This window comes from Lathamus discolor, chromosome 1 (genome assembly GCF_037157495.1).
Source record: "Lathamus discolor isolate bLatDis1 chromosome 1, bLatDis1.hap1, whole genome shotgun sequence".
Classification (NCBI taxonomy): domain Eukaryota; kingdom Metazoa; phylum Chordata; class Aves; order Psittaciformes; family Psittacidae; genus Lathamus; species Lathamus discolor.
Window position 1 is genome coordinate 9637524 of NC_088884.1, and position 27706 is coordinate 9665229.

General features: G+C 35.8%; 1 protein-coding gene across 1 annotated transcript in view; it reads right to left on the reverse strand.

Annotated features, from left to right (window-relative positions):
* Positions 1-2405: 2405 nt before the first annotated feature.
* SLC16A7 (solute carrier family 16 member 7) overlaps positions 2406-27706 on the reverse strand; it is an 82971-nt gene continuing 57670 nt past the window's right edge. The window contains exons 3-5 of the mRNA XM_065685284.1: positions 16069-16212; positions 13700-14512; positions 2406-10684 (exon numbers count right to left, since the gene is read on the reverse strand). Of these exons, the coding sequence (XP_065541356.1) occupies positions 10413-10684; positions 13700-14512; positions 16069-16212 (1229 nt within the window). The 3' untranslated portion in view covers positions 2406-10412. The remainder of the gene's footprint in view (positions 10685-13699; positions 14513-16068; positions 16213-27706) is intronic.

Below are 27706 nucleotides of genomic sequence, written 5' to 3' on the forward strand. Positions count from 1 at the left end.
AGACTGTACCTCTCTTTCAACAAATCCAGTGTCCATGTAAACACAAAAAAGCTTAATGTGGATTTTATAAATACCCAACAATAACACCTTTTATTTGCAGTGGACATCAGCAGAGTAAAAATAAAGAGGAGATTATCAATTCCAATCTACTTTATTTCAGTCTTTCAAAAACTATGGATATTGTATCTTTTCAAACCAAAGCATTTCCTATGCTATCTCAAACACAATTCCAAAGGATTTTACTGGTGTGCAGGTATTAGCAATTTCTTTATTGGTGCTCCTTCAAAATACTTGCTGTTGTTGGAAGAGATACATATAGCCAGGTGCTAGACTGCTGTCATGTGAAATGGAATCAAAGACTCCCAGTCTCTACAGCCGCAAAAAAATATCAACAGGACAGAAACTCCCTCACTGCAGCCTGAGGAGAGGGAATTGTGGATTCCTTCATGTCAAACAGAAGAAAAAACTGAATCTGTCTCTCTGTATGTCTGATCATTGCTGAATCCTGTTGGTCCATAAATCTTATCCAACTCTTCCTTTATTTCCATTCAGAAGGTCCAAAATGGAATCAAAAGCTTTGTTTTGTAATTAAGGCCAAGAAATACCTTTTCTGTGAGGTGAAAAAAAAAATCCATCCAATTCAGCCCCTACTATTTTTTCCCAAATATTCAGTTCAGTGATTGAACTGAATAATTACACTGCCTAACTGCTACTCATCTATCATTCAGGCCAAACTGAAATTGCAGTTATTAATCAAAATATATTATAATGGTTGGCAAAATGAATCACTGTTTTTTCCAAAATAAATTCTTTGTCACTGAAAACTAAAACACGTGTGGTATTTCAGTAAGCTTTGCCATTTATTTTGGTATCTAGCTACAGCTTTAAGATTCTACAGGACCATGTCTGAAAATATTTTGTGGAAAGTACAAGAACATACCAGTTATGGATATCTGAACCAGTATTCAGTTTAAACTTAATTTTGAAGGAACTTTTGAGAGTTTTAAGATGTTTTAATAACACATTTTTCTAAATATTTCATATGGCTTTTTGCTCAGAATTCTAATACCACCTAAAGAGTTTTATTAAATTCTTGTGTTTTTTCATGAACTTTGATGACGATAACAAAACCGAACCAGATTATGCAGGTGAACTTCTGTCTGCCTTAATTTAAGAAACAAGGAAAGTGGCATTAGCAAATGTTGCATTCCAATTTTATAGATATTAAAGAGTTCAAATAGATTGTGCATATTTCCAGTTTATGGAAAATTATGTGAAGGGAAGTGGGAAAGGGAACAGCCAGAAGACTTGTCTGAGGCTATGTATAGTTGGTATAGAAGGCATGAAAACTCTTCGGCTGTCACAATATATCTGAAATAGATATATACAGAAAATATTATTGCTTGGTTACCTGCAGTTACACAAGTTCCAGACAGAAAAAAAAACTAAATTCAGAAAAAAAAAAAATCAAAAGAAAGAAAAGTCATAGCTTTTGTAGCAAAACAAAACAAGCCCTTGTCTAGATACTATTGCTTAAATGTAGTCATTAAAATTTACGATTTCCAGGCATTAGCTTATATTTCTATCTTTAACTGAAATAATATGTGCAAGATTTTAGGATGATACATGCAAATGCTGAACAGTATCTCCTACAGGCATGCATTTTGATTCAATATTTTGTTTATGGAAATTTGGCCATTTCCAAGAAATTTTTCAGAGATGCTTTTTATCACGAGATCTGAGACTGCTTGCTTTCCCAAGTGGTTGGAAAATGTCTTTTTTTTTAATTAAAAAAAATTAATTAATTTTTAGTTTTAAAAAAGTGTAAAAGGTGTAGCTAGCATGGAAAGGATGTTAGTATTTCTAATATTATCTCTAATATCCAATCACATTCTATAAATAAGCACCTACTTAAAAGGATTAAGCAACCATTACCTTAAGGCAATTGACAAAAACACAGGATGTAGGAACACTTAGAAAGATGAGCTGAAAGGTAGTTATCTATCTACATCTATGATTTCAAGCCACCTAAATTCCTCTTCTGTATGAAAATTATTAGTGATAAATGTATGATATTGCATGTATATGGAATATACAAAAAAGATCCCAAAGTAATGAAGAAAAAAACCTGTCTGCCCAGATGGTATTTGAGTAATGTGTGAGAATAAATCATAATTATGGTGGAATTTGGAACAGCAAAGGGCTGGTAGAATGTTCTGCTGCTGGTAGTACCTTTCCTACACACGAAATCTTCAATTCTGTTTCTGTATGCAAAGAGAACTGATTTTGAGATCTTAACCTAAATTTGAATAATGCATCAGTTAATATATGAATATTTGCACACTTTAAAAGTGTAAGTAACTTACTATTAATGAGTCTAAAAAACCAGCATTTGCATCCTTACAGAAATTTTACATTGAAATTTTATTCTCATTTTTCTTTTTTGTTTTCTTTTACATTGTTTATCATACACATTTTTCATTGCAATTTTCCGTAAATACATATGGACAAATTTGACATATTAGACACTAGTACAAGCCTGGAATAGAAGTTAATGGGCAAAAATCATTTAAATACAAAGTAATGCAGTTCATCAGCATTTTACAGGGTTAATATACATTATGAACAATGAATTGTGGTCAGGTCAGAAAATGGATTTGGCATCTAGAATGCTATCATTCACCCAGATCTCTTTGGAACATAAATAGCACCTCTAGCTAATAAATGATTGTTGAAATAAAAAAACAAAAAAATCTAGCCAATATGTTCAAGTAAAAACCGTACAGTGTTGCAAAATACAAAAAGGAAGAAAAAAGAAATTGTTAGTGAACAACAATGGCTAATGTATGTTTAATTATTGCATAGCAATACCAAGTTCTGTTGGTAGACTGAACTTTCCAAGTAGGCTATAAATGGAAAACATACCTATGTCACACTTCAGGAAGGTTATTTATGTAAGTAAGTGCTTTATGTACCACTCTGAAAAAAGTATCTCAATAACTTTATGGTAGAACTTTTAAAGAGTCAGAGGTGAATGTAGATTTTTCATGGGTTTGCCTACTTGCAGACAAAATTTAAAAAAATAAAAAATAAAAAAATTCAAAACCTAGAAAAGGTATGAAAAATTGTCAATGTTTTTAGAGCTTGGTGATCTGGACACTTTCCCATAATAATTTAATAAGGATATTGTTTACAACACCTTAATTATTCTCAGTTTCTATCCTTTTCACCACACTATCATGTCCATCAGTACTTCATATGATCTTGTCATACATACTACAAGAGATGAAAATTCAGTCTACGTGTTGCAGTCTGTTCAGAGATCATCTAGTTAATACTTCCACAGTAAAAACACCCAACCAGCCCCTTCACCAACAATCTAGGTTTTACAGTGTAACAATGATGTACATTCTCAGTGATCTTAGGCCACTTTGAACTGAGTTATGGTTGAAATACCAACATTATGTAATATTGCCATTTTCTGAATGAATTTCTACTATAAATTAAAACAGCATAAACTGAAAAGTAATAGCATATATACTCACAGGAAACCTTTGATTTTTTTCTGTGATTTGCTGAAGTATTTTATTTGCTTACAAATATATTTCATTTATCAGGCACAGTATGCAACTTGACTCTAAAATATTATATATATTTTATATATACATTAATATATATAATATATATAAATTAAAGCTTTATATATAGGGGAATACATATATATACACATATATGCATATGTATTCCCTTATATATATATCTGTATATACATTCCTAAAAGACATAAACTATTTTCTCTGGAAATAAGAAAAATTAAGATTATAAACTGCTGAAGAAAGGCTTGAAAGGAAATAGACAATTTCCTTTGGGGTTAATCAGATTTATTCTGATATTTACTTAAATATATCCTCTATATTTTATAATCTACATTCAGAGTTTATGGTGGTTTGGAGGGGTTTTTATTATTTACATAGACTACTAAAATAATACATATTGTGCGTTAATTTAGGGACTGATTCATTAGGAATATTATGCAGGCATAGCTAAATTTGCCAGTTGCAACAAATCCTGCATTTGTTGTTTTATGTATGTTACTCCTGAGATTTGATGTGGAGAAAATAAGGCTGAAGTCCCCACTGAAGCCACATCACCTCCAATGTCTGATAAAGCTCTTTGATAGGGTTTTTTATGCTGGCTTCAGTGGATTTTGTACTAGGTCCTAGAAGTCAAGAACAGTTTACACACTAAAGAATATTTTGAAAAAAACAATCATCTGTGGTTTTGTAAAGAACATATGAGAAACAATCTTTGTTCTTTGGCCCCAGTCCAACACTTTGTGGCCATTTCCCTCGACTGCCTCAAAGCAAGCTACATGTCTGTATTATTTCTAAACCAAAGAAATATTTTCTTTCAGGGATGCAAGATGAAAAAGTGTTCAGCAATACTTTTAAAAAACTGTTTGGGTGTATTAACTATGTAAAGCTTCCATTTAATTCCATCAACTCAGAAGAGGGAAGACAAAACCAAAAACAAGCAACAACAAAAAATAAATTAAAACACCCCCCCAAAAAAAAAAAGAGGTCCATCATCTCACAATAGACTTTAGATATCAAAATGGCACACTGAGTTTTTATACCAGATCAGTGATGTAGAAAACTAGACCACTATGGGTTAAGTCTTTAGACTTAATAAACCTATGTCAATTGATAGAAAAAAATTGGTCATAAATATGCAGTGCCTTAAAAATAGAACTGGAAGTGGCTTCAAACATTTGCAAGAGTTTCTAATAGTCTGTACAGGTTTTAGCATTATGCTTTTTGTTAACTTTATTCTTCCAGGGTTGTGCGAGTCTGCAAACTTCAACTGAGAGGTAGATGACAAGCAAAATCCAAACTGCAAAATAACAACACGCAAATTATGTTGAAATTACATAGCGATGCTTTTGCAAAAGTGATCAAAAACGTCTGTATGTGCAAACACTTTCAATATATAAATGCACAAATATCAGAAAAGCACCCCCCCAAAAAAAAAATCCAGAGAGCCTTGTTAAAATTGATATGTCACCTCTGAAAATAGTTATTTAAAAATTCCCTTTATATTCCTCTCTGTGAATATAAAAATAGTCTCCTATCGAGAAACTAACAAAAATTTCTTTGATTCAATTTTGTTATAAGCAATATTGTCAATGTCAGTTGCAGCATGTTCATCTATAAAAGTGGTCATTGGCTTTGTTTAATGAAACCCTGATGGCTGCCTGTTATCTGGCTCTATGTACTATCTGTAGGTTATATATCTGGAAAATACCTCTGCACTAACATTCACAACCACTGAGATCTGAAAGTAGCAAGTGAAAAATGTTGCTTAGGCATTTGAGGAAAGAGAATAGCAGGGAAAAAAAAAAAAAACAAAACAACAAAAACATCACTACATTCCAGGTCCAAAATCTTTGTGTTGCATCAAAATGGAGAATGGGGTGTGGGATGGAATTCACAAGCCTTCAAAAAGAATATGAGTTATCTGGGAGGAATGACTATGTACACATGGCCAAAAGTTTGTTAAGCACACTGGATGTTGATATGCAAAAAGACCATTAAAATTCACATGAATTTTGAATCATAATGTTAGTGAAATTGCTGTCATTCACTTCAGGAGCAAGGGAAGTCGAACTTCCTCAGCATCTTTTTAAACAAAAAATCTACTCTGTCAAAACAGCTCACAAATCACACACCTGAAATAAAAGGATTGTAGTCTGACTGCTTATGCTACAGGATTGCATATCAAAAGATGCTTTTGTGAATTTAATGGCAATCATAGAATCATAGAATGGTTAGGGTTGGAAAGGACCTTAAGATCATCTAGTTCTAACCCCCTTGCTTTGGGATGACTCACCCTAGACCATGTCACCCAAGGCTCTGTCCAGCCTGGACTTGAACACTGCTAGGACTGGAGCATTTACCACTCCTTTGGGCAACCCGCTCCAGTGCCTCACCACCCTCACAATAAGGAACTTCTTCTGAACTTTTCCTATCTAAGTTTGAATCCATTACCCCTTTTCCTGTGCAGAACTGGCAACAGTTGCAGCCACAGTTCAATAAAGAGAGAGAGAGAGAGGCATGGGGGGTGAGATTTTGATATGTTCTTGAAAAAGTACTGAGAATTATTAGTGAGAAGACTTTCTCTGGAGTTGGAAGAGGCAAGACAGAAAAAACTGTCATCTGCTAGAGAGTATGATGTCAAAAAAACCCAAAGACATAAAAGTATCTGGATGTATATTCTGAAACTACTTGAAATTTAACCTTGACTTTAGATAGGAAAACATTATTGATGTTATCCCCTTTTCTACTAATTTTAAAATTTTGGTTTTATTTTTCTTGATTTATTGAATTGATTGAAGAACAAGATGATAATGAGGATCTGTGATATTGTGGCAGAGAAATGTAAAGGATGAAGTATACAAGTATAAATGAGATTAAGACCAGTTAAGGATTTGCTTGCACTGACAGAGACTACAGACTCCATAGGGCATAACAGATGTATGTGGTATCTCTTGAAATTTGAGAGTGTGTTTCTTTACTGGGGATGTGGCCCTGCTTGAGTGAGTCCAGAGGAGGGCCATGAAGATGATCAGAGGCCTGGAGCACCTCCTATGAAGACAGACTGAGAGAGCTGAGGTTGTTCAACCTGGAGCAGAGAAGGCTTAGAGGAAACCTTAGAGCAGCTTCCAATGCCTAAAGAAGGCCTACAAGAAAACTGGAGAGGAACTTTTTAGAAGGGTGTGTAGTAATAGGACAAGGGGGAATGGCTTTAAATTGACAAAGGGGAGGTTTAGATTAGATACTAGGAAAATATTCTTCACTATGAAGGTAGTGAGGCCCTGGCACAGGTTGCCCGGAGAAGCTGTGGCTGCCGCATCCCTGGAAATGTTCAAGGCCAGGTTGGATGGGGCTTTGAGCAACCTGGTCTAGCATAAGGTGTCCCTGACCATGGCAGAGGGGTTTGGAACTTTGGATCTTTAAGGTCTTTTCCAACCCAAACCATTCTATGATTCTCTGATTGTAGAGCTAAGGCATCTCTCAATCCTGCAATGGTCCAGACTGGCAGTGAGGTAATTAAAAGAAACTAGGAGGTTTTAGAGAAATGGTATATACCCAGGTATTATCCTAAAGCAGAAGTGCAATGATTAAACAATTTGCGGTACAAATTTCAGCTCAGTGCAAGTAAGGGTGATATTCAGGAGTTTGAAGGCAAGTTATACTCATTTTGCTACTTTGCTGCTTGATAAAGAGTTGATTCAAGACAATTTATTATTATTACTTTTAGAAATAAGAACTCCCATACAAGGCAATTGCCCTGTTAGGATGTGTTATTTGGAAGACAGTTTTTGAATTCCCAGCAGTTTTTGCATAGATATAGTTCCAATTTTCTTCAGTCATCTCTGAATTTTAACTTCTTTAATATTCAGTAATACCAAGAGTATTCAGATGTTTTTCATTTTGCTGTTAGTATCAAGAGGAAAAATAATGGAAGAAGTGTAAGGAAATGTTTCACTTGACCCAGTTCCTGCTTTATGTTGCTCCATTTGCCTGCTACATCATTTTACTTTACAGACTTAAAAACTGTACATTAGTGAGTGGTGATAAAGCAATTCTTTTGTTCCTATTAATTTTAACATAGTTGACCAGAGAAAAGAGTGGTACCTCTGCAGAGGGTTGTATTTATATAATCCAGTATTTCTTCTGAGATAGATAGGTTGTTACTGGTAGTCAAATATGTCTATGGCTTGAGGAACCTTGTTTTTCCCTTCTTTCCTATGCCACTTGCATCATATTCTGCAATCATGAATAGAACGGGTAAGTTGCCTGCATGATTCCTGAGATACTTTTTTTTATCATCTTCTTTTTTTATTCCTTTATTTACCTAACAGCAACTTTTAACAGACTTAAGTCAAAAGCTGACACCTGTTGTCCTCTACCCTTTATTCTTAATCATGCTGTTTTTTGCAAAGAGATAATAAGCACCTAGAATTTTGCCTCAGACATTTTGGTTCAGCCTCTATATTCATCTCTTTTCAGATAATCTCTGCCTTTCTACCACTTGCTGTCAAGAGCAGTGATGCTCCTGATGACTACTCTTTGGCGAAAATTTGAGCTGATTTTTCACAATCTGGTATTTATAACTTATATTCCTCAATATATGAAAGCTTATTGTCTATAAAACACCCCATCGCTTTCTGGCTCAGGGCCTCTAGGACCTTGACAGATACTGGAATTCACCCTGTATGTTTGTATAGCCAAAACCAGAGCAATGCTTTTACCACATGGGGTGCTGGCAGGGCTGTGGCTCCCATGGAGGTCAATATATTTATTTCTTCTGTGAGGCTGGGGCCTGTGAAAGGAACTGTAATTTTACTGGGACTGAGTCTTTCTTCTTTACCCAGTTTGCTGTTCAAATCTGTGCATGTAACCCATATTTTCTCCCAAAACTCTGAAATGCACATAGTTCCTTGCTGATGAGCCTATAAAATTACAGGTCTTGTAGATGATGTTTGGTTTTCCTGCATATAAATAGGTAAAAAGTAGGTATCAATTTCTGTACCATGCTGTGAGTAGATTCGTGATGCTTCTTCCCCAAAACATTGCTGAGATAATGAAAAAGTTCAGCATTACTGTGGAACTTCATAATATGTAAGGTGATAACCCAGCAAAACAAAAGCCAGCACTACCAAAATCTTTAGAAGCACAAAAATAATAATATTGAACACTACTATTAAAAAAATGGCTTTCTTAAAAGCACTCCCAAATCTGTTAGATTTTACTAGTATTTTTTTCCTTTTGCTATTGGTGCTTCAAAGTGTGCTTAACACAGCTAGCTGTCAGTAAAATGTATTTGCAACATTTCGAGATTTAAAAGAAGGACAAAACGAATTATATTCTTTTCCCAGAATTGAGTGTATGTGTATCTTGCATAAACAGTGCATAAATGTTTTATGAATCAGACCCTTAATTTTCACAACTTCTGAGGCATTTATATGCATCTCTCCAAAAGGAATAGCACCTTTCCTCACCTACAAATAGAACAGAAATATTTTCACTTAATACTTCCAAAAGCTTGCACTTTTAGCTTTCAAGTGCAATGCTAAATAATTTATGTAAAATTGTAGACTCATACTTTCTTTTGCCTGAAGGAAGATGAAAAATTGTATAAATTTTAATTACTATGAGAAATATTGGACACAAGACCAAATATCCTGCACAAGAATGATACAGCAATTCAAAACTTCCATCAATGTCTCTTGCAGCATTTTATCGAACGGGCATTACAAAAAAGTAGTTTTTTACTAAATACGTGGGAAAGGGAGGTGAGAAGTGGCATGAAGTTACTTGTCTGCAAAGACCTAAAGTTAGACTTTTAATCTTCTCTCAGGAAACTGTCAAGCAACGAATGAGTTGCCAGTAAACCCAAGCATCTACTCTGAAGTCAGTGCCATGAAACTCATTCAGGCCACAAAAGCCAAAGGTAAGTATCCTTTTAACATCAACAGGTTCTGAATTTAGTCCCTTTAGAAAGAATGCTTCATGATCCAATCCAGATCCTTCAGCCATACAGGAATACAGAATCAAACAAATTGGCACTTTTGCTAGCAATGTAAATATTGGGTCTAAATCCTTCTATATACAGCCAAATTTTAGCTTAGTTTGAATTACTGGGGTGTGAATGTACTTTGTGTTCAAATGTACATGTTGAAGTACAATGTAGTCAGCTATCACAGGAGGAAACAACTTCTAGAATATATTCTAACTCAGCTGTTTATTGTATTTTATAGATGGTGCCCACCAATTGTTTGTCTTCCAGACTTAACTTTAACATCCCTGTTATAACTGGTTATGCAGACATGTTGTATCTTTTTGATCTAGTGGGCATACAAAAAAGTTTCAGTGTGCTTCACTCTGGTACTCTGTCTCTTTTGAAACAGATCCTGTATTCTTTTTAATAGCAGTGGTAGGTACAGTTTGGGCATATTATTTCAACAGAATTTAACAATACTTAAAAGATGAACACAAAGTATCTTCACAAACAAGAGCAGGAGACACTTTTGCATTATGTATGCTTCTGAAACAAAACCATTTATTATTGGAAGACTATATAGTCTGGTTCACCTGACTCCTGATTGTCGAGAGTCATAGTGTCATGGACTTACTTGGATGGAGTCACTACCTCTGGAATCTCAATTTTGTATCACTGAAATAAATAAACTGTAGATAGTAATTTAACTTAGAGTCTTGCCAATGGGGCAAAAATCTGTTCCCATCCAATATTGTGACTGATCATTTTTACTACAAAACCTGGTCTGTGTCTTGAAGACGTATTTCTAATGGAACTCATAAATGTTGCCTTCTGAGCTATACTGCAGATTAAATATTGGTTTCTCTCTCTGAAGGATCTTCAAGAGCTTTATCAGCTCTCCTGGCAGCATCGTCGCTCTCATTGTTTGTTAGTGGTTCCGCTTCCTTTGGGTCAGCATTCTTCTGTGCTTTCTGCTTCTCATCTTCTAACTTCTTTTCTTTTGCCAAAAGCCTGTAGTTAATGGTATTGCCAATGAATAACCAGATACTGGCCACAATCACAATCACTCCGCAGACAAAATACATGTACTGATATTCACCAGTAACATCCACTAACCAACCTGAAATACAAACACAAGGAGAAACACGGCCTTTAGAAAAGCATACCTAATACAATCTATATATTTTCCTAGGAAAAATATCTATATATTGCTTAGCTCAGAAGTTGGAGCAGAAGAGCATTTTCAACATGTTCAAATTTTTTTTAACGTATATAGCAGAAAAGTCCAATGAAACCTCTATTAGTCAAGCTAACAACTGTTGGAATCTCTGACAGTGATAAAATATTGAAGAACAAACTAAAGCTGAATGAATAATGTCAGTTTTTTAGTTCTTTCATTTTCATTCTTTCATTGTCTTATTATTTTATTCCCCTCCTAATTTTGTTTCCTATTGTTTTGGAGTGACTGACACTCATGGAGGCTGCATACAGACAATAGGGTGAAAAGGTATGTGCCTTTTTAGGCTGCTGTCACAGTACATCAAATGCCTGCTTTTCATTTTTACTTTCGTGTGACTTGTGAAAGAGAAAAGCTTGTCCCTTCAGCTATTATGCTTAACTGTGAGTTTTATACTATGAAGCACATACTTAAAACTCACATCCACACCTCTGAGATTAATTTGGTCATGACAAGGAAAATAAAATGTAACTGTTCTTTCACTTTATGAGCCATTCTTTCTAAATTTTCCCAAATTCCAAATCAACATTTGCATGTATCCAAGCACTTAGCTCTGAACTCTGCCACACTATCATTGAAATTCACAGGATAACCCGTGCACTTCAATTTAGTATGTATTTAGATGCTTTTACTGGGTTGAAGCCATAATACCAGCCTATTCACCTGATGTACATTTACGAGTCATCAAATTATTTTAGTCTTTATTTCAGAAGCCTAGTATTACAAAAAACCCAAATGGCACAACAAGTGTATAATTCATCTATTAGTGTAAATAGTACAACTCACTCTTTTTTATCCCTGCATAGTCTCATAAAACTGATGATTAAAAATGAAATTCTGCATTAACATTACTTCAGCATAATATTTCAAAGAACATGAATTGATCAAAATTGGAATTTAGCTTTTCCGTATGTTCAGCCCCTTTGTTATCTCTATTTAATAAGATAAATCAATTATTCATACATTTATAGCACAAACAAATGTTTTTCAAAACTCCTGCAAAGCTAATATACTGAAAAATAAATAGTTGCATAAGCTATTTCTCCATAAATATTACATTTAATGTCTTTAGAGTTTATTAATATTGATTTCAGAACCTGACTGGCAAGGCTGGATTCCAGCGGTCACAGGCCCAGTCCGCCCACTAGGTGGCATAGGAAGAGTCTGTGTGAGAGGAATATATTCTACCATCGCCAGAACGAATTTACATGTTAAAAGATGAGGAAAATATGGAATATCTTGAGGACTATTAGACTTTTACTTGAACCAGTACTATTGTACTGAAGTGAGTGGAATTGCTTTGTCATATTTAAAATTTCACTCAACAATGCTATTTTCATAGAAATACTGACCGTAGTACTTAAAATACTTCAATATGTATAAATGGTTTTAGGCACACATAATCTTGTTGAATTCTGTAGCACTGTTTATGTGGATACAGTGTACATTCACCAGGCTGGCAATCATACTGTCGTTACATCTTCATATTGTTGGGCTTAGACAGCAACATATATATATTTAACCAATATGTTTCAGTAAGATCTGAACATCTATTTCTTTAGTCTCTTGTATCATTAGGAACCTCATGATTATAAAACTTACTAACAGCATTACTAAACAGTGGCTAGAAAGCTAGCAAACAGAAAATACATTAGATAAAATTCCTCATAAATTTGGTGCTAGAAACCAAAAGGTTATGAATATAGTTCAAGCTATGCACCTAGGCTCCTTTTAAGGTCCCCTTACACTCAAAGGAGAGAAACTGGCAACATTATCACCTTTCAGTCAGTTTACACTCTGAATTGGTTTACATGTGTCTGCTGGCTATAGCAACAGTCTTAAAGACTGGCTGTGAGATGGCTGTGGTTTGTACACATGCCAGTGTGCAATGCTCCATGGCTCCATGATGGAAACCCACTATGCATTCACCTTGCCTAGGCCGCTGAGCATGCCTTGTCCTTTCTGGCACCTCCCTGCTAGTGCTCCAGAAATGCCAGTCCTCTCTGTTTAGACTAATTAAAGTTGCTATTTTAAATTTAAGCAAGTGCTCTTCTAGCTGCCACTGGGTTACAGAAACTATAAGACACTGTGAGATATTCACAAAAACTGAACAGTGAATTTGACCAATTCATAGAATCATAGAGTAGTTAGGGTTGGAAAGGACCTTAAGATCATCTAGTTCCAACCTCCCTGCCACGGGCAGGGACACCTCACACTAAACCATCTCACCCAAGGCTCTGTCCAGCCTCACCTTCAACACCGCCAGGGATAGGGCATTCACAGCTTCCCTGGGCAACCCATTCCAGTGCCTCAGCACCCTTACAGTAAAGAACTTCTTCCTTATATCCAATCTAAACTTCTCCCGTTTAAGTTTTAACCCGTTACCCCTTGCCCTGTCACTACAGTCCCTAATGAAGAGTCCATCCCCAGCATCCTTATAAGCCCCCTTCAGATACTGGAAGGCTGCTCTGAGGTCTCCGTGCAGCCCACTCTTCCCCAGGCTGAACAGCCCCAGCTCTCTCAGCCTGTCTTCATACGGGAGGTGCTAAGAACTGTCTTGGCAAAGAGCAAAGTGGAACTGAATACATGTAAATCAAGACTGCAAATTTATCACTATTGTGCTCTCATGAAAACATGTTTATCACCTGCATTTATGGACCAGTAGAGATATGCTCTTAATCTGCCTATTGTACATGCACGCAATGCATCCCTTTAGATTCTCATGTGGATCTTCATCTGTAAAGCCCAGAAATAACTGATGCAGCGCACTGCTACAATGCATTCCTAGTCACAGTGAAAATATTAGATAATATTAAGAACAATGTTTATATTCATTCAATGCTAAATTGCAAGATTATGCTATAATGTCTGAAAAACTGGAATAAAAAAGATTCTTACCTCCTAAAGGAGGGCCTATGAGCACAGGGCAACATTCCACTATGGTGACAAGTCCAACCGCACTGGAAAATCTGGCAGCCCCAACGAGGTCCATCAGCGTCTCAAAAAGAACGCTGCTAACCATTCCAAATGCAAACCCAAAAAATACAGCATATATCACCAAGCCAGTATAATTTGTTGCCAGAGGGCACAAGACATGACAGATGCCATTGTACAAGACAGCAAAACTAAAAAAGTACTGAATCTTTGGCCGGATAAACTTGGAGTTTGCTACTAGTCCCATTGAAGGCCTAGCAAACATGTCTACAAAGGCTAAGATAGATAGCAAAAAAGCAGCAGAATATTCATCAATTCCCTTGTGCTTTGCATAAGGAGCCAAGAATACTATTGGAGCGAAGAAGCCAATAAACATAATGACATTTCCTGACAAATAGATTAGAAACCCTCTGTGTTTGAAAAGGGACAGATCTAGATATTTATTCATAGTTTGCCAAAAAGACTTCTTGTTGTTTTTGTGCAAGGTAGAATCTCCTGTGCCTTTTTCAACATCTTTTTTCACAGGACGGACTGTTTTCGGTCCAACAGGTCTCATAAGAGACCCCGCTACACAGCAGTTCAAAAGAAGTCCTCCCAGAATGAGAAAGCTTCCTTTCCAGCCAAATGCATTAAAGAGGAATTGATTGAGAGGTGCCAATGTGCTCAGAAACACTGGACTTCCAGCCATGGCCAATCCATTAGCAATGGGACGCTTCTTATAGAAATACTTGCCAATCATGGTCAAGGCAGGCTGTAAGTTGAATGCTAAACCCAGACCTACACAAGACATAAAAGACAGTATTATTGCAGGTCATTCAGTGAAAAACATATCACATATCTTTCAAGCTATTTTTAAAATAACTAGTATCTAATCCAGTGATTCCCAATGAAGATAGAAATCAACTAGCATCAGAGAAAAAAATACAGTTTCATTGCTGTCTATGTGTGTTAACACCAAGACTGTGTCATGATGGCATTCTGCCATTTCCCCCAGTAGTACTGCAATAGAAGCCAAAACTCCTTGTTGTGTTTCAGCAATTACAGAGACAGGGGAATCACAGAGTAATGATGGTATCAGGACCTTGACTCACCATTTATATTTACTAAGCTATAATTCAATTCTCTCTTGGCTCATTTCACAAAAGTTATTAAATGTCACCTCAGCTACGATAAACGCAGGGTGCATTTAAATGCATAAATCTAATTTCTTATTTCCAGACCTGTTTATGCTAAAACTTTCATCCAAAATTGGAGCTCAAAATGTCTAATCATTTTGGGGCAAATACAGCTCCACTTCCCCAGATACGGAAGTCACTACCAAAGGTGGAAGAGGGTAGAGGACAGCTATGGGAGCAGATCACTCATCCACATCAACTAAGCATATGACCTCTAGGTCTTCTCTCTGTACTAAGACATCTAGGCAATAAGGTCTAAGTAGCTATGCATCTCCTGGGTGGCATAGAAGGTTTTTTCTCTGATAGCACCATTTGTGCATCCTGACTTTATTTTTTCAGTGGGCCCTAAGCTTATGATATAAAAAAAAAAAAAAGCTTTAAGAAATAATCACTGAACAAAGAACTTTAGTTTCAACATAAAGAAAGTTTAGCTTGAATATAGGAACAAGTACTGTTCATTTATTACCTGGCAATTTTACCTCACTTGCCTTCCTTATTCTGAGGAGGAAGATTAGAAAAGCCCAACCAAACAAAAACAAAATAATACAGCTTTTGACAAGGAGGTTATTTAATTTACTGGCTTTATGATTGCCTTAGGCAATATGCAGACCTATGATGGAGATTATAAGTCATTTTACTTAGGGGTTGACACTGGGGGATTTTAAACAAAGATATTGATCTGAAGTTATTATACTTTTCTGTAAGAGTATATGTATGTACAAACCTACAGAAAGCTGGTACTAGCTTTTGAATTTATACTAGAATTCTGATAGCTTCTGCCACCCTGTTTGAAGTGCACCATGATTGAAAGCTAGAAGAATGAATGTGAAATTCTATACAAATGACTGTAATAAGTGCTGTCATGAGCCGATCAATTTTTATACCATAATTACAGTGCAGTGTGGAAAGGTACATACATACAGCACTTACTGAATAAAAAAATCAGTTGTTCCTGAAATATCCTAAGAAATAATTTAACATCATACCAGCTAATTTAATGGATTAAATAGTTAATGTAGGTGAAATTAACTGATCTTGCTACCTTCTTGGTTTGCAGTTGTACAATACCTTGCACAGTAGGTTCTTGATCAGTAAGGCTCATTGGCAAAACAGTAAATAACATATAACATAACAATACCTTTTAAATCGGACTCTTACCTCCAACAACACCAATACATAGATAAAGTTCCAGGACGCTATTGCAGAAAGAGGAAGCAATCATTCCAAATGAACACAGGATACCACCTGCTATCATCACAGGCCGGCTACCATACTTATTCACCAAAATGCTGCTTATGGGACCTGTCAGTAGACAGAAAATACATTAATAGGTTACAGGTAACTCAGTCATACATGTCTTTGTATTTAGGATGCGTTGGAATGCTTTCCTCTTCCACCATGGCAAATGCTTAGCTGTTTCTACACCAATTTGTCTTACAAACACAGTCTGCAAGTTTGCAGACAAATGAGTCTGGATGTGGATATATTGTCTCTATGATAATATAAATATTGGTTAGTCATAGAGATGGATAAAAAGATTAAAGACATCAGACAAGCAAGAGGGATTGTTACAGTTCAGAAGCAATCAATAGTGATACCGGTCAATGTTAGTTTTGAATGTGCAAGAACTGAAGAATTTCAAATATGAGACAGATATCAAAACTCCACAGAGCAGGAGGAATTTCCAGGCAAGCAAACTAATAACTGACCTTAATACTGTAGCCCATCCCGGACCCCTAATTAAAACTACACATAGACTTAAAAATACCGTCAAATCAGAATGTAAATCTCTGGCACCTGAGGCTTGTTTTCCTTCCCTCATCCAGAAAGGAGTGTTAATGGGCAGTAAGATAACTATAGGTTGTCTGGGAAAACGTAAAATGTGGTTTAGCATAAAGACCTATAAACTTTGAAAATATTGTTACAGGTCCAATTTTCAGTTTCAGCTGCAATTCAATTTATGGTGTAATTACATCCACACTAAACAAACACCTAGTGTGCAATTTAGCATGACATTCATTATATGTTTTTTAAACGACCGTGACTAGAATAGATGGTGTGATACATATCAAGATTAAGAGGTTGTCAAAGCTCTTTAGGTAAACCTGCAGGCCATCTGACTGCACCATATTTGGTCCAAACCATTACAAATAGTCTTGCTTTTACAATAACTAAACTTATCCATTTAAAAATAAAAGCCCCTTAATAAAAAGAAATAAATTCCATAAATTCCAAACTCATGATAAAACAGACATTTAGCATGAAGTGGATGCCAAACTCTGCACCTGCTTTCACTGCAAATCATTCACTCTACTGGTAACAGTTTTAAGTCTCTCTTTTTATAAATATCTAATGGAATAAATTACAGAAACTACATAATGTGAAAAAGCAAAATCCAACAATTTTTTTTTTCATAGCTGCAGTATTATTTTAGACTTCAGTGTTTGAATTACCTTAAATTTACTAAAGTACTATTATGGATACACTGTAAATGTTAATTGTTACAACAAAAATCTTAAGCATATACTAAATAAGCAACTTTTAGCTTACTTCCTAATAGATTACACATATTGTGCTCTCACAACTATGCTGAACTTCAGTCATGATATTTTTGTTTATAGGGCTATGTCTGGACAATCAGTAGACTGGCTCATGTTTGAATTAGATATGTGACAAATACAAATACTTTCTCTGGGTGAAAACCAAAACAACAACAGCCTTTTAACTGCAACTCTCTATTTAACTCACAGCAAAATGATACACCCAAATATCAAGCATGATTTATATTTTTCTTAGGTAAATAAAATCTGCAGCAATTTTCTGGAAAAAGAAAATCACTGCTAATAGCAGTGTTTCACTTCAAAGACATATTAAAAAACTGATTTAAAAAATTATTTTCAAGTTCTTCTTCCCATAATGAGACAGATATATTTACAAAACTGTAAATTAAAATTTTGATTTGTTAACATTACGATCTCCCCCCAAATTACTGCTATAATTAATCTTGCCTTGCTGTCATCTTACTTAAAATGTTCCTTTGCTGATCCTTAGGAAAATCTGTAGGAAAGAGGCATCATAGCAGGGAAATATTTTACCATGCTATTTACTATTTACCATACTATTCACTACACAGAGCACCACAGATTATGTCTTTACATAAACACTTCAGTTATAATATATATAGACCTGTTAGCAATCTGTTACTTTCCTTATTAAGCAAAGACAGCGTGAAAAGCCAAAAGGATAGGTGTGAGACCAAATTAAAAAGGCGAGGTAAATCCACACACAGCAAACTATCAAGTGTTGGAAAGAGGGGGATGGCATCAAAAATAGTGTTGTGCAACATTGCTATATTATTAGTATTTTAAATAAAATTATGGATGAAAAAGACAGCATTGCATAGCATTGACAAAGTTTTTCAACCATAATCAGAGACAAAGATGAGCTCTACTGTAATATTCAGCCCAAAATAGTATTGGCTATAATACTAATATTCTTTAATACTGTTCCATCAATTCTTTCTTCCTTCTCTTATAGGATAGGAAAATGAGACAGATTTTTGTTTGTTTAGGGGTTTGGGAAGTTGTTTTTAGTGTTTAGTGTTTGGTTGCATTTTTGGGCAGTTGACCAGAAATAGCAAGCTTCCGTCTCCTTTGAGGGAAATAATTTTGCAGACAGTTCCTTATCAGGAACAAGAAAACTGAACCTCTACAGATCTAAACTGCGGCAATTAAGCCAGGACTATAATTTATAGCTTTTCAGATCAAAGAATGTAATGTTAGCCTCGCCTACAAGACCTGTTAACTGAGGTGAAATACAGATGTATTAATTTAGGTATGCAGTGGATGAAGACACCAGAGGAAAGACGATGGGTCTGATAGGTCTGAGCTCTGTACTTTCAAATGACCTCAATCTGGAATGTATTATGAATTTAAAATTCCTTTAAACACAGTATTTTCTTTGAGATGTTTTCCTTAGTTAATGATGTGTATTTAATACTAGAGCAAAATTTAATTTTGGGGTTTCATTTAGTATATTCCAGTATTATGATTTAAAACTTATCCATGTGGAAATATTAATTATTCTATAAGCCATAAAGTTAGTTCAAGCTTACTCCCTAAGTTAACCAGGAACCATTCCATCTGATGAGTAGGTTAAATATTTTATTGTGACATCTGTGTGTATACTTGGTTTTGGAGTTTTGTAAAATGATGCATATTCATACCTAAATAAATTACAGCTGTTTGCCTGCCATCGTATGTTTTATAGCCATACACAAATTGCATTTCCCATCTAACAGGTTCTACAATTATTTAAGCAATGCTCACATGCCAGCATGTATCTATATTCCTTGCTTTTTTCTTTTCTTTTTTTTTTCTTTTAGCAGAAGGAAGATTAAGCTGTTCAAGTACTGTAACACTGCCAAAATCATGCTATACATTAACGCACGTTAATGCACTAAAGGACGGCTGGATCTCTGAATCTACCTTCCCAAAGCCTAAAGTAACTATGTAACAGATGTTAAGTCAGGAAGCCCATAAGAATATTTACTCCGATCTCTCCCTTAGCACCTACAAACTATCAGCCCCAAAGGACTATACACTCCCTAAACCAAGTTTAAAACCATTATCATAATATGCTAACAGTCTCCTGGCTGTATTTTTGTTTTATATCTTCTGTTTCAGGCAAATGACCAGATTGTGAAAAGGAATGACAGCAACTGTAACCAGTGCCGCTGAAGGGCTGTGGAGCAGGACACAAATACTTAAGAAGACAAGAACAAAAAAAAAAAGCAGCTTTTCACATTCTTTGTCATATGTCAAAGGAAAGATGGTAAAAGTCATTTCAGCTATGTGAGCAGAGACTGGCTCATGCATTTGGGAGCTGTTTATGATGTTTTATACAAAGCCTATAATAATGTGACACCTATATTCTGTTACGATGGCTCAGCAGAACATCGCTTGCATATCTGTATTGTGCAATATGTGAGGGCAAAGCTGCTTTCGCTGGTCTTCAGTGAATACCAAGACCTCTTGGAAGAATTATATTGTTACAAATTAGATTAATTATTTCTAATAAGAACTAAGGTAGCAATAATCCATATTTTCCCCTCTCTTGCAAGTTTAACTTCTATCAGCATTTTAATCTTCCTTCTTCTGCTAAGTCACACTGTTGTAAATGAAAAGCAGTAAAAAGATCATGTAATTGAATAATAAGTAATTTAAAAAGCAGATGTTTGAAGAAATAATCACCTTTCCCCCTTAAAAGATGCTTATTGTGCTAATATAGTTTAAATATAACTTGAACATTAAAATTTCCTTTTAAAGAAATGTACTGCTTGCTATTTTTGTCGAAATGAATAGAGGGCTCAAACTATCCACTATAAATTTAATACTTTTTCTCATATACTTACATTTTCAGAGATACACACATCTATCCATTTATTTGTTTTTTCCAACCATAAGAAAATATACACTTCAAAAAATGATCTGACTCTGGAGACAATGCAACAACTTTATATCTAATATCTCTAAAAGCTGAAAGGATGCAAACCAGATAACAATATTTCCATTTCATAATACCTTGAGGTAATAGTACAGGCAGATCAGTTTTAAGTCTATGAAATAGAATAAAGGAAGATTTATTTGGCATAAAATCTATATCTTGCTCAGCTCTCAGGTAGAATAACATTTATAAGTCCAAATGTATTAGGTACACTCCATTAATTTATAAGAGGACGAGAATCTAGGACACCAGAATTCTTGCTGCTTTTCTATTTTTTCATCAATTTTTTTTTCATCCCAAAGTGGAAAAAAAAATTACTTTAGAAAGTTCTCCCATAAATAGACAGCACTTTCTGTGAGAGACCAAAAAATGTTCTGCAACTTGAATGTATAATAACTAGTCAGAATGGTTACAATAGTAGGGATTGGTTAATAGCAGTATCAAGCTGCCGTAATTGTCTTGTGTGTGCTTTATGTGCCATTATATCCATAATGGGGTCATTTTTGGGTCTATTCTATTCACTGTAGGGATGAAAATTTCTTCCAAAAACATATAATCCAGGTTTCAGCATTTCATTTATTTGTCCTGGTTTGATTTCTCACTGCTATAATACAGTGATGTAATTAAAGATCATCCACATTTGTAATTTGTTTCACATACAGCCAGTGAATTTATACCTTTTATATTGCTGCCTGCATCATTTTAGGTCCAGAATTTGAGATGAACCTTCCTGATATAAAGGTAATTTTTTAAGCATATATTGACAACGTCCTACAGTGTTCATAGTGTCATTGATCCAAAGCTGCCTCAAATGACTCAGTTTGAATGATATGACATTTATTTAAATAAAGTGGATTGCTGAAAGAAGTTGAAAATAAATGCAATAATAGTATTTCAAGTTGCACTAATGCAATATTGTAGACTGCATCCTGTCAAGTCTAGTGATTTAAACACAAGTATATTTTCAGCTATCTGCTCTGCAGAGTCAATGCAGTAATTTTTCTGGTCCAGCTATATTTTTTACTTCTGTTTCCTGTAAGGCTAGAAAAGCCCGAGGAAGTCCAATAATTCAATAATTAACTTTAGGATAAACAACTTGCTAATATCAGTCAGAATTTTATTTTCCTTTTCTTTTTCTTTTTTTTCTTAATTTCTCTAACTTGTATACATGTATATATTTATTTATTTACCAAATTTACTTGCAGGAGCTGATTTGCTTTTTTTGGCAAAGAATCCCCAATATTTTGCTAAGGTAGAGCCCTATCTTTCACTTTAAAACAATTCCTTTAACTACAGACTTTAAGCAATTGTTAGTACTGCTGTTGGAATGTCATTTCTGCTATCCAGAGGAAAAGAAACCCAAAATTGATTCTGATCATGTATAGAACTTGTTCACTGGGTTGGAAAACACTTTAAAGGTATGCTGCTTTTTTCAGGTAGGACTAAGTCAAAATACTGTGCATTCTGTGACAGCCTTTTATCTAGTTCAAAAACCTTTGGCTAAATACTTCCAGTACTCTTGGACAGGCATTTAGAGAAGGCAGAGTGGAAAAAAAAAAAAAAAATCAATGAATTAAAAAAATATTAAAATGTCATTCCACTGATTTTCTGTTAGATTCTTTATCACACTTCTGGGAATAGCAACCTGTGATTCAGACAAATTCTGTGTGTTTGTGTAACAGCAGTGAATGTAACATAGCTCAACAATCATTGGAAAGCTTTCTCTGTAGCTCTTCTGTGCATTTTTTTTTTTCATTTCATATAACATTTACAACTGGCTGCAACGCTTCCATAAACGTAGATGATATAGCAACCTTGAGAGAAAGCAAAGAAAAAAAAAGCTCTTACAATAAATAGCACCAAAAAGAAATTGCTAACATTGAGCTAGGGTCACTAAAATATAAGTTGATAGCTCAGCAGCTGAAAGCACAGAATTCTGGGGAGTAAGCAGACAGTCATTCAACCATCCATCACACTTTGCTCTCTACTTCCCCTCCTCTAACTACATTTCCTCAGTGTCATTGCCATGAATGCATACATTCTCGTGTCCTGAAGGACCCTTGAATTCTATCAAGTTTTTATCTTTTGATTACTGATGAGGATTAATTTGACCTTCAGATATTCCTTAGGACTTTTGCAAGAAATACATTAAGAATGTGTTTGGTAGTCCATAGGTGACTGGCTGATGGTAGAGTGCCTCACAGGTTCCTTCATGGCTCTTCCTCCCAAAAGGTTATACGTGACAATTTTGAACTGATGCACACAAGTCAGAAACACATATGTCTGGCTGCAAATATTAGCTGAATATTTTTCTGAAATATTCAGAAGAAACAGTGTAAGTGAGCAGTGGTGCTGGTGCTTGCTCTAAATATATCGCTTTTACATAGAAATTACAGATTCTTGATCTGTTTTGGTATTTTGGATATTTTTTTTTCCCAGTGACACATAAAAAACATGAACCAAAGGTACTAAGTATTTTGATTAAAGCTGTTGTCAGGTTTACAGGACTTTTTCTTGTTTGCTAGGGTGAAAAAGTGTATGGAGTTATGGAGCATGTAATTTAGAAAACATCTTCAAGTTAGCAAACTTACTCCCTATCTATGAATTTTAAAAAGTTGGAAAATTGCCCGGGTTTTAGGAGTAGCCACACTGGTTATTATTTACATGGACACATATCAATGCTTTATATTAATTATCTTTTGCATGCTTTGCTACAGAGTTTTTCTCATGAAAGACTAAAACACTTCATCACAAAGCAGAAGTCTTTCAGATGATTTATGACATTTCTTTTGAAATTAGCAACATGAAATTTCATAATATGTAATAGGAAATGAGTGTAATTCTATGAGCTGCTAACAGTCAGCAGTTTTCAGAAATATTTATGGTCACCAACTACAAAAAAAAGTTCTGTTCTAAAATTAATTGCCCAAATTTTATGTTGATACATTTATTGTGCAATACAGTCAGATGCGGCAAAATATTTCAGCATTTTTGAGTCTATCCTTATATATGTATTCCTGTTAGCTTCAGAAATAAAAAAAGTGAAGCCCATGCATAAATATTTGAAAAAATCAGTCTTTCATCTTTCTTTGGAAGATCTTGGGAAAAACAAAGAAACAAGAAAGAAGAAAGGAGGGAACCAGCTAATGCTAAATTGGAACCAAAGCACCTGTAAGAAAGTTGCAATACAGACATCGTAATACCTAAACTGTTATGCATGCCTCTGTGAAAGGGACAGCTGAAAACAGCATCAGTACATGATATGTGCATCACTAACACTCTTCTCAGAAAAATGTTCTTTCTCCTCAGAAACCAGTGCAACCAACTTGTAACTTAAGCAGGAACTGTCAGGTAGTGTATCAACATGAACATTAGAAAATTCAGTGACAAATATGAGGTACTTGTAAGAATTAATGATATTTCCCACAGAAGAAACGACAATGAGTTTCTAAAGGTTAGTGTTTAGCCTCAATTATCTCCTCAGGACCTCACAGGCTTGCATGAATCTAAATTAAAAACAGCTTTTCAGACCCCAAAAGTATGTTGGGGATTTAGCTTAAATAGTGTTACTGTTGCTATACACAATGCACTTGGGCCATTAAAGGTTACTTCTCCTTCAAGTGAAAAACCAAACAAGGACTTACTAATTTTTCCACTCTGAAAACAGAATACAGGTAATAATAAAAATGTATAAATATTAGTAAATAAAATTATTTAAAGCAGTAGTTAATGTGAAGGTACTCATATAATAATAAATAATAAACTTTGCTAAAATTATATAATTTTCAGGGTTTCACCAGGAATTTCACGAGGCATAACTCTTAAGAACAGAAATGCTCCAAGGAAAATATTTAATGGCTTTCTTCCAGAGGGCTCGTCCTTGAAATACTATGCATTCATCTCAGTGGCTGCTCCTTCTTCATCTGTGGATGGTTGCAACTGAAATATTTAGTTCAATTTGGTAATATCTGTGTTTGAGCACTTGTACTGAAAGAAAAACCACAATTCTGAAAAAATTAAAATGAATCCTAACACGGCTGCTTTCAGGGAACAAAGTAAAACACTAACCTGAAACTAGAGGTTCATACCATCCAGTATTTCTACTAGTTTTTCTATCTCAAAAGTAATCTTGACTAAAAATCTGCTATGCCCAGACATAGAGATTAAATAGTCACACAAACACACACACACACAACCCCCCAAACAACCTGATTGTTAGGCTTCTAGTGATATAAATTAGTTGTTTTTCTCTGGTATAATAAAAAGTATTTATCGTAGAATCATAGAATAGTTAGGGTTGGAAAGGACCTCAAGATCATCTAGTTCCAACCCCCTTGACATGGGCAGGGACACCTCACACTAAACCATCTCACCCAAGGCTACGTCCAACCTCCCTTGAACACTGCCAGGGATGGAGCATTCACAACCTCCCTGGGCAACCCATTCCAGTGCCTCACCACCCTAACAGGAAAGAACTTCCTCCTTATATCCAATCTAAACTTCCCCTGTTTAAGTTTTAACCCATTACCCCTTGTCCTGTCACTACAGTCCCTGATAGAACAGTCCCTCCCCAGCATCCCTATATGCCCCCTTCAGATACTGGAAGGCTGCTATGAGGTCTCCACACAGCCTTCTCTTCTCCAGGATGAACAGCCCCAACTTTCTCAGCCTGTCTTCATACGGGAGGTGCTCCAGTCCCCTGATCATCCTCGTGGGCCTCTTCTGGACTTGTTCCAACAGTTCCATGTCCTTTTTATGTTGAGGACACCAGAACTGCACACAATACTCCAGGTGAGGTATCAGGAGGGCAGAGGGGCAGGATCACCTCCTTCGACCTGCTGGATACGGTTGGCTTTCTGGGCTGCGAGTGCACACTGCAGCCGGATCATGTTCATTTTCTCATCAACCAGCACCCCCAAGTCCTTCTCCGCAGGGCCGCTCTGAATCTCTTCTCAGCCCAATCTGTAGCTGTGCCTGGGATTGCTCCGACCCAGGTGTAGGACCTTGCACTTGTCTTGGTTGAACTTCATAAGGTTGGCATCAGACCACCTCACAAGCGTGTCAAGGTACCTCTGGATGGCATCCCTTCCCTCCAGCGTATCAACCAGTGGTCCATCCATCAAATTGATATCTCTCCAATTTAGAGAGAAGGATGTTGTGTGGGACAGTGTCGAACACTTTGCACAAGTCCAGGTAGATGACATCAACTGCTTTACCCTTATCCATCAATTCTGTAGCCCCATCATAGAAGGCCACCAAATTGGTCAGGCAGGATTTCCCCTTAGTGAAGCCATGCTGGCTGTCACCAAGCACCTTGTTGTTTTTCATGTGCCTTAGCACGCCTTCGTGGAGAATGTGCTCCAAGATTTTAGCAGGCATAGAGGTGAGACTGACTGGTCTGTAATTCCCTGGGTCTTCTATTTTCCCCTTCTTGAAAATGGGGGTTATATTTCCCTTTTTCCAGTCGTCAGGAACTTCACCTGACTAATCATCGAACCATAGAATCATGCAATCATAGAATGGTTTTGATTGGAAGGGGACTTAAAGATCACCTAATTCCAACTCCCTTGCCACGGGCAGGGACACCCTCGAGTAGATTAGGCTGCTCAAAGCCCCATCCAACCTGGCCTTGAACTCCTCCAGGGATGGGTTAGACACAGCTTTTTGAGGCAACCTGATTCAATGTCTCACCACCCTCACAGTAATTTCTTCCTAATACCTAAATCTATCTTCTTTCAGTTGAAAGCCATTTCCCCGTTGCTCTGTCACCACATGCTCTTGCAAAAAGCCCCTCTCCAGCTTTCTTGTAGGGTCCCTTTAGGTACTGGAAGGCTACTAGAAGGTCTCAGTGGAGCCTCCCCTTCCTGCCTTAACAGCAGATGTGCTCCAGCCCTCTAATTGTCTTCATGGCCCTCCTCTGGACTTGCTCTGACAATTCTGTGTCTCTCCTGTGTTGGGGGCCTCAGACCTGGACACAGTACTCCATGTGGGGGCTCATGAGAGTGGAGTAAATAGGGAGAATCACCTCTCCTGACCTGCAGGTCACAATTCTTTTAATTCAGCCCAGCATATGTTTGGCTTTCTGGGCTGTGAGCACACACTGCTGGGTCATGTTGAGACTTGGTGTTTCGCACTTTGTGCCTTGCCAAAGCAGATAACAGTTTTTAGCTATAAAATCTGCCTTTACAGTTTACTAACTGTGCAAATCAGATTGCCAAATGAGTTCTGTATATTCTACTGTTACAAAGGGAGTACTGTATTGTTGCAGATCGTAAAACTAAAAAGAAAGTAAGAGGCTACATATACCATTGTCACAACTACAATTACAGCAACTTCAAAAATAAGAGGTATGTTGTTAATCACAGAGCTAATTGTTGGGAATTAAAACAAAACCAAAGCCAACAAAACAAGCAGTGCTTGCAAACACTTATTTTAGTTGTTCCCAGACATTTTCCTAAACCACACCATTATCCAGTTCCTAATCATTCCCTTTTTTCTTTCTTCCCCTTTTGTGCAATGGCTCTCTTTTCTACAAATCTGTGTATACACATGTGAACACAAAAAAATTGTAAATGTTCATTACATGCAATTTCCTATTTATTATTCCCCATTATGATTAGCAATTTTTAAACACCTTCTTAAAAATCTTTGTCTACTTTTCCTGGAATCAGAATAATATTTTGTCATTTGAAAGCCGAACAGACATCGCAGACAGAAAGAAGTCATAGCAGACTTTCAAAAGACCCTGCACAGGCTATTCAGTAGTTCTCATGAATGTAGGGTTTATTCTCTGCAACTCAAAACATTATAATTTTTTCAGATAATGAACTCACAGCGAAAATTCAGCCAACTTCAGTTAAGATTAATATTGTCATTTGGATTTCTCTGTCTTCTATAAGTTGCACATCACATTAATGTTCATACAATATTCCATTTTTACCCTTCACATCACCCGACAGTTTGTTTATTTTCTCCCAGAATAATATTTTAACTAACTCAACTTGGAAATGATTCCTTATTTATTCTTACAGACAAAAATATGTAATTTCACAGAAAGCACAAGATACATGCTTCTTCCTAGTTGCTCCTTTATCAAATTATTTTCTGGTCTAAATTTTGCACTCTATAATTAAACTACAAATTGAAAATACTGAAATTAAACTACAAAACTGAAATACCTACACTGTTTCTGTGGACCATTTATTGTGAGTTATGGCTCATTAAATCTCATCTACATAGTCAGAATATTTGTAATGAGAAGTATAAATCTAGATGTATTTATAACTTGGAA